We start from the raw sequence: 12,548 nt of genomic DNA on the forward strand, positions 1-12,548 counted from the left end.
ATTGTGAAAATCTTGTTTCTGATGCTCCTTTAATCTAGAGTATGGACAGATGAGCAAAAAATATGGATGAAAAATAAACAAATAATAGGGGAGATAAAGGTTAAAATAAATTGGGCAGATGAAAATACTAGTGGTCAATGAGAGGGAGGTGTAAGGGGTATGGTATGTCTGAGTTTTTTCTTTTTTCTTTTTCTGGAGTGAAGCAAATGTTTAAAAAAAATGGTCATGGTGATAATACACAACTCTGTGATGATATTGTGAGCCTCTGATTGTTAACTATGTATGGAATATTTGTATGTTAATAATGTTTGTATGTTAAGATTTGTCAATAAAATATTTCTTCCTAATGAAAAAAATTTAGACTTCAATTTTCTTGTATTTTCTGAAAGAGATCATAGCATGTTTGTTCTTTTTGTTTCTGGCTTATCTTGCACAACACATTATCCCCAAGTTTCATTCAGTTCATTGTGTGCCTCATAATGTCCTTCCTTTTTGTAACTACACAATATTCCACTATATATATATACATATATACATATACATATATACACATACACACACACACACACACACACACACATATATAACATGGTTCACCTTCCGGCTTCTCAGTCATTGACCCTTCGGGTCCCTCCATCCATTGGGCATTATGGATAATGTCCAAAATAAAAAAACAAACATGTCTTAGAGTAGCCTTACTTGCTTGTACAATCAGCAGCACTCTTTGTTTTAGACAATTTTCATTGGTCCAAAAAGACAAAGAACCAATAAACACAGCCTCGCTCAATATGAAATCAAAACTTCCCCTTATCTCTTCCCCCCCCACCCCCACCACCATACACACAATTATTTATCCCTGGCATGCTATGGTACTGTTAGTGTCTTCCTGTTAACTATTGGCCATAGCATGCAATTTTAGTTTCTTCCCCTCTACCCCTCTATTATTGACTTGTACAAGAGCAAACATTTGAGGTTGTTCATGTGAGAACCTATTTATAATTTAGAATTAACTGGGGGGATACATGGCACTATACATTCTCTTTCAATCATATTCACCTTCAATATGGCAATGTTACTTATAACTCCACTAATTAGTTACCATCACTTCTATCCATTCCCTTACATTTGAGTTCAACCTCATTGGGTAACCTTAACATGGATAAATCTTAAAAAGATATTGAGCAAAAAAGCAAGTTGCAAATGAATGCAAACAGCATGCTACAGAACAGGAGGCCATGTGGCTGTGGTTAGGAGTGTGGCCACCTCTTCATGTACTACCTCTCAATTTCCTCATCTGTAAACTGGGTATCATAACAGGTCCCATACATAGGGTTATTGTGGGGATTTAGGGGAGTAATGCACTTAGAACAGTACGTGCACCCAATAAATATTCACCTGTTCCATTGGTATCAAGTTTAAAAATAAGGAATACAATACTTTATCTTATTGATACATGCACATGTACACACAGCCCCAACACCAATGCTACAGTTTAAAACCATGGGAAAACAATAATCACCAAATTCAGAATAGCGGCTACCCCTCATTGGCATAGACAGGGGAAAGGGATTGGAGCAGAACAGGGGGGCATTTCAACTATATCTGTGATGCTTTATGTCTTAAGTTGGGTGACAACCACGTGGATCCTTAGGTTGGTTATCTTAGCGATATATATGTATGAGATATTTCATAGTAAATACAATTTTTAAAATTGATCTGACCAGATAAGGGTGGGATTGTATTCCTGTAAATACCAAGGACCTACTCTAATCGAGATCCTGGAGCCACCCAGATCTTCTCCTGCCTGGTCCCTTCGCATCATTCAGATCTGGGTTCAAACATCCGTCCCTCAGACGAGCCTTCCTTTATGCCCATTTTAAAGCAGTGCACCCCATCCACACTCTAACACAATACACTATTTTATTACCTTTAGGGCAGTTAACACTCCACTGAGCTGTTATTAGTATAACTTATTTTACTTGCTAATTTCTATTTAATTTTCTCCCGCACTAGAACGCTCTGCTTGGCCTTAGCTGCTCTCTATTTTTCTTGGGGAAGTCGCGGAGGCGGAAGGTTTCTGAGGTTGAAAGGCTGACTGATGGCCTAGGAGCGCGGAAAGACTTCCGGGACGAGGGCGGAGCCTGAGGTGGGGCCTCCGTTGAAGGGGCGGGGATTTGGGCGGGGCCAGGGGGAAGGGGCTGGAAGGCAGGGCCTGAGGCCGCGAGGAGGGAGGCGGGGCTGGGCGGGGTCAAGAGCAGCGCCCTGCGCGCGGCGGCTGCGGCGGCGGCGGCGGTGGATGATGGCAGCTGCTGTGGCGGCGGACACTCAGCTGATGCTCGGAGTGGGGCTGATCGGTGAGGACGCAGGCGCCCTGCCGGCAGGCCCGCGCCCCATTTCCGCCTCCGCCTTGGCTCGGGGCGGCTCCGCCCGCGGTTGGGAGGGCGCGGCCAGCTCGATGTTGGGCCTGGGCCGGGGGCGGCGGGGCCGGGCCTCCTGGGCGTGGGGACTCGGCGCTTCAGCCCGCGGCCTTGCGTGGGACCCGCCCGAGTCGGGCGGCGGGACGGAGGGACTCGGGGCCTTCTCAGGTCTCTGGATGGAGCTTTTCGTGGACTCTCCGGGTGGCCCCATCGAACCCGGACCTTGAGGGTGACCAGAAGCTCCTACGGCTGCGAGAGGCTGCTGCCTGTCAGACGGTGCCCAGGCTCCGGGCCTAGAGCCGCCCGTGTGCCGCTGCCTCGGAGCATAGGAGAGCTGAGCACAACTTTGCCGGCTCTGCCGCGGACTCGGCCGGGATCATGTGATCCAGCGGTTGGAGACTGGGTGGTTAAGTCCGTGCAGGGCCCGGTGTGCTGCGCTCTGTGCGTGGTTTATCTTCTGTTTAACCCTCACCACAGCTCTAGGGGATGTAGGTGAATGTTTGATGCCCACTTTACGGAGGAGCATACGAAGACCGACGATGTCATTGTGCATGGTCACAGGCTAGGAAGTGGCAGAGCCAGGACTGGGAACTTGGCAGTCAGAGGTTGAGAACTCCTGAATCATGTGATAGAGCCCTTGCATATAGCAGGAGTTTCTACGTGATCTCGTAAATTGTCATCCCGGTTAGTTTTGAGTACCTCATGGATGGGGAAGTACATTAATATCCTTGGGAAGCCCAAAATGCGTGCCTGAGCCGTGTGTAGTATTTCAGGGTGGTGGTTTCCAGGAACTGTTCGACTCACGGGTGACACTAGATTCCTGGTTTCCCATTGCCATTACCATCGTACTTTTAAAAGGTCTATAACCCCGAGACTTTTACACACCCCTAAACACTCCGTCTTTCCCCAGTGTACAAGAACATTGCCTATGTGTGGCAAACAAGAGAAAGGTGCTGATTATGTTTTTAGTATCAAAGGAGTGCATTTATCTGGGAACAGCTTTCCATATTCCTTTCTAATGTGTTATAAAATTGCTTCAAAGCAAAACCTAAGTACTTTTTCAAACATCAGTTCAGCGGGAAAATACTTCTGAATTAAGGCTGTTAAAGCTTTGACTTTAGGTGGAGACAGAAAAAAAAAAAGATGGCTTATGATCATATTTTCAATTCAGCAATTTAGAAATTTTTCACATTGACATGGAAAGGTTTAGGAGGCCAAAGGGTGAGAAAGAAGGACGGCAGACCGGGAAATTTAAAGAGGGCGGGTTTATTTCTGCGCTCCTGGACTGAGCTCACGGAACCCAAGATGGAGGGAGGTGACTCAGAGCCTGGGTGATGGCGGCGGTTTTTAAGCGAGGGGGGAGTCAGGTGACATCCAGAAGGGGCGGTTCTCCGGAAGTCAGGTGGTTGGAAGGGGCAGGTATCCAGAAGTCAGGTGGTCGGAAGGGGCGGGTCTCCGGAAGTCAGGTGGTCGGAACGGGCGGTTCTAGAAGCCGTGTTGGGAGGGGCGACACAGCCTCCGCAGCTCCAGTTGCAGTGCCTTTCCGGGTTCCCCGACCTAACAGACGTGTGTAAAAGTCTAGGTAACTGTATTGCCAAAGATTTGTTTCACAAGATTGGAGGGAGGGAGCAAGTGTTGATAATTGCTGAAGCTGAGGAATGAAGACAGGGGAATTCATTTTATTATTCTTTCTACTTTTATGTATATTTTTCCATGAAAATGGAGATTTTTAAAACATCTGCTTATCAAAAGTGGATTCTTACTGCTAACTGTTTCCCTAAAGTGTAGATTCTTTTCGTCTGGAGTCTTTATTAGCAAATTGTTCCTTTTTGTTATTGAGTTTATAACTTTGGGTTAGGGTAGAAATAACAGATCTGACTTGATAATCTTATTATTATTAAAAAAAAATTTGAGGGGTGGGTATGCGTGGTCTGAAAATCGAGCCCCGGTCTCCCACATGGAGGGCAAGCCTTCTACCACGGAATCACCCATGCACCTCTAGATGAGATATTTAAAAACTTTAAATGCATAATTCACAATCACTGCATAACATGATTTGAAAGAGATTTCATCATTTTATCCCATCTCTTAATTTCTGTATACCTTTTCTATATATTTATTAAAACTGTTTCCAATTAGAAATTTAAAGTGATTACAGGTTTATGAGAATTTACATGGGAGGGGAGACTTCTATTAAATCTATAAGGCTAAATTTTCATAAAAGTTTTATACTCGGGTGTCCTGAAATTCAAGATCATGAACACTAGCTAATTTGACCAGTAGAGATAGTTGGGAATTTGGGGTCTCATCTATTCTGGTTTGCTTTGTAAAATTGCTTCCATTACATGCTCTGAGTAACCTGTCAATTCACTTCCTTGCTGCAATTTGACTTTTTCATGATGACCATTTTTCCACTTGTAGAAAAGGACACAAATGGGGAAGTCCTGTGGGTTTGGTGTTATCCTTCCACAACAGCTACGTTAAGGAATCTGCTGCTGAGAAAATGCTGCCTTACGGATGAAAACAAGCCTCTCCATCCCTTTGTCTTTGGTCAGTACAAAAGAACATGGTTTTATATCACAACAATTGAAGTCCCAGATTCTTCAGTTCTGAAAAAGGTATGACTATATAAAGGTCGAAAAAACAAAAATACTTTAAGTGATCTAAGATAATTCAGCTCTTAGCTTTAGACCTTCTCATTCACTATATGCTTCTAAAAAATGGTAAATATTATTTTCATATTTCATATTGGGAATGTTTTCCTTCACATTTCACTCTCTTTCATTCTATAAATACTTATTGGTGTCTATTCTATAATAGATCCTGCAGGGATAAAGTGAGGAGCCATACAGCGGGACATACTCTCTGCCCTTTTTGGGGTTCTATTTTAAAGGGTAGAAACCTAGGAGTGTTTCAAAGCCATGACTGATTAAAAGTGGGGAGAAGCATTTTTTCATACTTAAAAATGGTTTTAAAGGAGATGATTATTCTTGGCATAAGTATAATCATAATCATAAAAATCATAATAAAGAGTAAACGATTTTTGTTCATTTGTTTGTGAATGGTAAGGTTATATTAAAAATAGAAAGGGTAGTGGTTCCTCAGAAAGTTAAATATAAAATTGCCATATGATCCAACAATTCAACTCCTAAGTAAATACCCAAAAGAAGTGAGAACAGATATTCAAATAAAAACTCAAACAGGATTGTTCATAAAAACACTATTCAGAATAGTCAAAAGGTAAAAACAAAATGTGGTCTATAGATACCAATGGAGTATTATTCAGCCCTAAGCAGGAATGACATTCTGATGTGTGCTACAACGTGGATGAACTTCAAAGGCATTATGTTGAGTGAAAGAAACCAGATAGATGCAGAAGGTCCCTTAGGGTATGATTTCATTTATATAAAATATCTAGAAAAGGTGCATCCACAGAGATAGAAGGCAAATTAGAAGTCTCCAGCCAGGTACGTGCCAGAGGTATGACTGCTTCTTTCCAAGACTCTTTTTTTTTTTTTAACATGGGCAGGCACCGGGGAGCAAACCCGGGTCTCTGGCATGGCTGGTGAGAACTCCGCCACTGAACCACTGTTGCCTGCCCCCAGTGCTCTTTTTCTTTGAGGAAAACCTGATGTTTGCTCTGCATAAAGAAAGCCCATAATGACCACACACTGGTTTTCAGGGGATGGGGCAAAGGGGAGAGATTGAATAATGGGCCTGGGGTTTCCTGTTGAGATAGATGAAAATGTTTTGGAGCTAAATACTAAATAGAGGTGCTAGTTGTACAACATTATGAATGTGCTGCATACCATTGAATTGTACACTTTAAATGGTTAATTTTATGTTATGTGAATTTTAGCTCGATCAAAAAAAAGACAATTAAGGAAATCCATGTTTTAAGTAGACTTTTTTTTTTTTTTTTTACACGGGCAGGCTTCGGGAATGGAACCCGGGTCTCCGGCACAGCAGGCGAGAATTCTGCCACTGAGCCACCAGTACACCACCCTAAGTAGACTTTTTTGTTTATCATTTGAAATGAACAGGATCAGTATGACATGTTGGAAACCAGTGTGTGGTCATTATGGGCTTTCCTTGTGCTGAGCAAACATCAGGTTTTTCTCAAAGAAAAGAGTATTGGTAAGAAGTAGTCACACCTCTGGCATGTACCTGGCTGGGGATTTCTTTTCTCCTTTTAGGGCTAATTTTATAGCAAATAATGGGTCTATACCAAGCATGTCCAAGATACAACTTAAATTAAAGAAATTGCATTTAAAATAACAGGAATGCAATGGTTTATGAACTGCTATAGCTTTTAGACAAAACAGACATTCATGATTTAAATATAAATTTGCAGAAAGGTAGGGTATCAGTGTGTTATAAAATCTTTATGTTCATTAAATTCTTACTGAAAGTCTTGATGTATCCTCAAGTAGATTTATCTGTTTTGCATTACAGACTCCCAAACTGTAGCAAAATTGATTTCAACTGTTTTTTAGATTTGAAAAATAGCAGGGTAGTTCTCCTACTTCAACATATGATTTTTTAAAACATATTTTTAAAATGCTTTGCTTTTTATAATATTCTAAATTTTGTCTCATTAATGGAAAAATTTCATACATGATTATCAGAAACTTATATTTATAATATTAGAGGTATATAGATTAATGAAGCTCATTCTAACAGTACCTTTTAGATTATAGGATTTCCATGCCACAGTTGACTTTCAGAACTGTATGATTCTTATGGAGATAAATTTTGCTGGTTTCCATCTTTCTTTAATGAAAAACAGTTGCTAAATTGGTAGGTCTCAGTTGGACGTCCTGTTTCTGCTTTGACAAGTTTAGGGGACTTTAAATGAAAACTCATGATATTTGAGAGAAGTATTTTTGTGAAGTTTCTTTGGCAGAGCATGTTTTTGAAAAATTTTTCTAGTTCTTAAAAGGATCGCATCCTTATTTGGGAAATTGTATGTATAAATAAATATGTATATAAAAAGCATACATGTAAATACACATAAAATGTAAAAGAAGCAAACGAGGGGTTTTGTTAAGTTTTGTTCTTTTCCTTTTAATGTTGCTATATCTTATATAAGAAGTTTGTTAAAATATAGTAATATGGAATTTAGTATTAAAAAACTAATTCTGTTAAAGTATCTTTAAAATGTATATCTTTTTCTTTTCAACAGGTTACTCATTTTTCTATTGTTCTGACTGCCAAAGATTTTAACCCAGAGAAATATTCCGCCTTCACTAGGATATTGTGTAGGTCTGTATGAAAACTGTGTTAAATGCTAATATACAAAATGAAGATCTTACTCAATAGTTACATAGCAAATTTCTATACCAAGGAAGCAAATTTCAGTTCTCCATCTCCCCAGCTTAATCTTTATTGGCCCTTTAAAGGCTTATTTTGGAAAAAGGAATGGAGAAGGAAAAAAAAATAATTTTTGCCATTTTTCTTCCTGAATATTTTGAGTTACCCTCTTTTGGTCTGTTTCTAGACTCCCAGTCTAGAACTTTTCCTAGCAGAATGGGTAAGGTAAGTACATTTTGAAGTTGTAAACTGGTTCCTGTGTCAAGGTCTGTGTGCAGGAATCTTTTGGGGGAAAGTTAATGTTCATTTTTACTTATGCTTAAGAACAGGACAACAGTTCTTAGCTTTAATGCTGAGGAGATGGGAAATTCTAGTTAATTGGTTAACATGATTTGAACAGACCCCTTTAGTTTCATCCTAGCTGTTGAAAAAACTTATATAAAATTTACTTGTTCACTTTGTTACCTTGGTAAATTATGTAAAGAGTAAGAAATTAAGATTTAAAGATTAAATTAAATTTCTTTAATTTAAAGAAATTAAAGATTAAAAAATTTTAGTAGGTAAAATCTTATCTGTTAGGGACATTGACTCTTTAATTATGAAGGCTTTTTCGTGAGTTAAGGGGTATGTTTAGGAGTGTCTATGTTTTAATATTATCACTAGATAGAATTGTAATTCTTAATGTTATACTACCCTCAGCCCTCAGGCTCTTCCCCCCAATTGGTTTTTTTGAGAAGTGGGAGTAGGAATTGTTTTTGTTTTTCCCATGATAGCCTGATAAATGGTTCCCTTATTGCCGTTTTCACACACATACATACACACAACCGAGTGTAAGAATGCCTTCTCAATATCTAAAGGTTTCAGTTAGCTGTTTTTTTTTAATTTTTCATTGTGGTAATATATACAGCATAACATTTCCTGTTATAACCAATTTCAAGTACACAGTGCAGTGGTGTTAATTACATTTACAATGTTTTGTTACCATCACTACTACTCATTATCACCAGTTAGATTGGGTATTGATTAAATGAGGTTTTACTGATTTTGCAGCCAGTTATAAGGAAGACTTATTGCTGCCATAAAATAAGATCCAGGTATATGGCTTAATGTGGAATATTAACAGTTGTCTGCTAAAGTGGCATTGAGGCAATGGAGATTATTATTGCTAGAAGAGAAGCTATCCCGAGCTGGGTACTGAAAAAATACTACAGAGGTGCTTTTGAGTAAACACTGGGCTCCCACTTCATTTGACTGAGTCAGAGTTAGGTTACTCAGCTGAACTCACTGAGAAATATTCTGGGAGTCCAGAAGGCAAGGTTGCTTCAGACCCCATTTCCTGCCTGGGGGGGAGTGCAGAGGGTTTCCCAACTCCTGCAGTGTCTTGGCATTGTAACTTCGTGGCTTCTCCTCTCGTGTTGCAGCACAAGGAGAAATGAGGCCTCACAGATATTGCCATCCACTTCTTCTGCCTTCTACCCCTTATTTCAATTGTGTGTTTGTCCTGGCGTGTGTACATGCTTATGTGCTCATGCACACCCACGTGCATGCACATGTCTGCATGCCCATGCATAGTCATAAACAAACACTTGGTCATGGCAGTGAGATTAGCATGGAAGTGCTGCTTTCCACTTCTGATGAGAGAAGCTGGCAGGCGTGCTTCATAGCGTGCTGTTTGCTGCAATAGTAGAAGTCTGGATGGGAAGGATTCACCCCCTACATGGGATCCAGATCAACTGCCAAGGCCCCTTTCCTTTTCTTGTCCCCACAGATAGCATACTTGTTTGCAGCTAACCAGCTTCATCTGAATCAGGCCCTCTGGGTGGCACTGAGTGGTTTTCCTCTGGAGTGTTTTGGATGTGTTCCTCCCTCTGGTCCCTCTCAGGGCCTACGGTAGTCATATAGGAAATAAGTCACCTTTTCCCACTACCCTTCTTATGTTTCTTCTTCATTTTATAATTTTAATGACTGTTTACATTTTTGTTGGTTGGTAGTAATATAAGCACATGGTAAAAAAAATACGAATAATACAGAAGGGCATACAGTGAAAAAACGAGTCTCCTCTTACTCCTCTTCCCCAAACTTCCAATTCTACATCCCAGCCTCCCGCCCCAACACCATTCCTGTGACGGGTTTCTCTGTTATGTATGCGTGCATGTGTGTCCTTGGGTATAAATGTGCTTTATATATAATAGTAGCTCACTATTTTCTGTGTTCTTTATCTTTTATTCTCAGTTTGTGGCTTGAGATCATAAAAGCATTCTGATTGACAAGATTTTGTAACAGTTAAAACACTTGCTTTTTCATTTAATCTACGGAAGGTACAATTTTCAGTTGATTTGTTCTAAGCGTCAGCTTAATTTTCTTCTCATTTTTCTATCCCATTAACTACTTGATTAGACCCTGTAGTGTTTCTTTAGCAGAATTTAACTTTTGTTACTCATAGGAAGAGACTTTAGGGGAAGAGACTTAACTCCACATGTGAGTTCTAAACATAGCCAGTTTCCTGTCAGCATTTTCTAGAAGTTTTAACTTGATAATGAATATATCTAATGTGTATGTATCACTAGAAACTTGAAGAATAAGTTTTGATTTCTTAATAATGTAAATATAGCCACTTTTGGGAACTCTGATGATAAATATGGGTTCTACAACAAATTTTCTTTCTCTGTGAACAATGCATAAAACTTGTTTCTTGTCAAAGGAAATCCAGCAGTAAAATAGTTATTAAAGCTAAAAGCAGTTGTGAATGTAGGAGATTAAAAGAAGTGAGAAAAGTATACAATATCCCTGAGAATAAGGGAGCCTCAGAAGGTTCTTAGTTTTCATGCACCTGCATTAATGGACCATAATGGGCTACCCCAGATATAAAGAGAGTGCTGACTTCATATAATTGCTGAAAGTCTCTCAAGTATTTTTTCTTTTTAAGTATATTTTCAAATTAAATTATAGAAGTAGTAACATGTCATGAAAATATTCAGATATTCAGAAGAAGTGTATTAGCAAATTGTCTTTAGATTCTTTAGAAGATACCTATATCTGGCCTGGTACATTTCTCCATGTGTTTCATGCCAAATAAAAGCACGCTTTTTAAAAACATTTTTTATTGTAAAATACAACATATATCCAAAGCAAAGAAAAAAAAAACCCAGTAATTTTCAAAGCACACTTCAACAAGTAGTTACAGAACAGATCCCAGAGTTTGTCATGGTCTACCATTATGCCATCTTAGATTTCTTCCATCTAGCTACTCCAAAACTCTGGAGGCTAGAAGTAATATCAGTATAGTGATTCAACAGTCATATTCGGTCATTAAATCCTGTTTATACCTCTTCCTTCTCCTTTGATTCTTCTCCCAATCAATAGGTATCGCTGGGCAATGCCTGTTCTGATTTTTTCATGTTGAGAAGGGGTTTCAATACTAGAGTATTGGGGGATGTAATTAATTGATAATCTTGCAGAGGCTCGTTCCTCTGGATCTCAGCATTTATCCACCTACGAACCCTCTGGAAATGATAGGTTCCAGGAAAGCAAACTTAGTGCATGAAACCTTTATAGAGTCTCAGTTTGAGCCCTAGGTGTTCTTAAGAGTCAACAGGAGTGATGTTGGTTCAGATTTAGCAAACCATGGCACTTAACACTGTCTAACTTTAGCTCGCATAAGAGTAGCCTTCAGGATAGCCTTTAACTCCATTTGATCTCTCTTGACTATTGATGCCTTATTTTAAAGCACACTTGTTTTTTTACCTTCCCTGCAGAATGTACCTGAAACATGGAAGCCCAGTTAAAATGATGGAGAGTTATATTGCAGTTCTCACAAAGGGAATATGCCAGAGTGAAGAAAATGGCTCTTTCCTTAGCAAGGACTTTGATGCCCGAAAGGCATATCTTGCAGGCTCCATCAAAGGTAAAAAAAAAAGAGAGAGAAAAACAAAACCCATCCCAACAACAAAATCCTCAAGCCAAGGACAATCTCTCATTAGTCTCCGTTATGTCTACTTTCTGTACGTTATCTTCATCTACATAATACTTGTTTCCTACACGGAAGAGTAGTTCAACTTCTAAATTTCCTGATTGGGTTAGACTCCTGTCAAAGGAAAGCAGATTTTGTGTTGTTCCTTTCCATATTATTCTGTTCCAGAAATGTTTTTCACTAATGGCTAAATGTCACTTAGTTCCCCAGTTCTCCTTTCCTTAGATCTTAGCAGTTGCCTCTTCTAATTAGAGAGCTCAAGCCTCTGACCCAGAATTCCTAACCAACTCCCAGCCTTTCTTCATTTGGAAAATCCAAACTGGCAGAGACCAGCACAGGGTTAAGCCACAGAGGCAGGGGAGGGGAACCCTGAAGGCAACAGTGGGCTTCATCCACGCCCTCACCACAGCTCCTCCTTCGTTCTTGATCCACTGTTCTGTGTGCTGTGGCCATGTCCTTCTTGAGGTCACAGTAGCTCAGAAGGACTTAAGTAATGACCTGTGTCAGTGTTTGTATGTGTGTGTGTGTGGTTACTGGATATTTTTTTTAAATCAGGGAGCTTTCATGACACAGACAGATGCGGGTGCCCCTTCACATCATTTATTCCACTTTCTTGTGAGTGGCTTTGTCTGTGTATCCAGCTTGGAGCCCCATGGGGCTCTTGAAGGCCGCTGTAACCCATACCCCTGTGAACAGATGTGTAGATATATATACTCACCCACCAAATAAGGTGCTTCTCCCTATAATATTTGCCTAAATTTATTCTCTGTATTGAAATAGTTTTGTATTCTTATCACAAGACTTCTTTCTGATAAAACTTTACTTCCTTTTGTTATATTTAATGCAGT

The 12,548-nt window shown here is 39.8% G+C and overlaps 1 protein-coding gene across 1 annotated transcript in view; it reads left to right on the top strand.

Annotated features, from left to right (window-relative positions):
- Positions 1–2,250: 2,250 nt before the first annotated feature.
- DENND10 (DENN domain containing 10) overlaps positions 2,251–12,548 on the top strand; it is a 38,519-nt gene continuing 28,221 nt past the window's right edge. Inside the window, exons 1-4 of the mRNA XM_077126181.1 lie at positions 2,251–2,354; positions 4,839–5,035; positions 7,603–7,682; positions 11,486–11,634. Of these exons, the coding sequence (XP_076982296.1) occupies positions 2,297–2,354; positions 4,839–5,035; positions 7,603–7,682; positions 11,486–11,634 (484 nt within the window). The 5' untranslated portion in view covers positions 2,251–2,296. The remainder of the gene's footprint in view (positions 2,355–4,838; positions 5,036–7,602; positions 7,683–11,485; positions 11,635–12,548) is intronic.

The sequence above is a fragment of the Tamandua tetradactyla genome, chromosome 13, assembly GCF_023851605.1.
Source record: "Tamandua tetradactyla isolate mTamTet1 chromosome 13, mTamTet1.pri, whole genome shotgun sequence".
Lineage (NCBI taxonomy): Eukaryota > Metazoa > Chordata > Mammalia > Pilosa > Myrmecophagidae > Tamandua > Tamandua tetradactyla.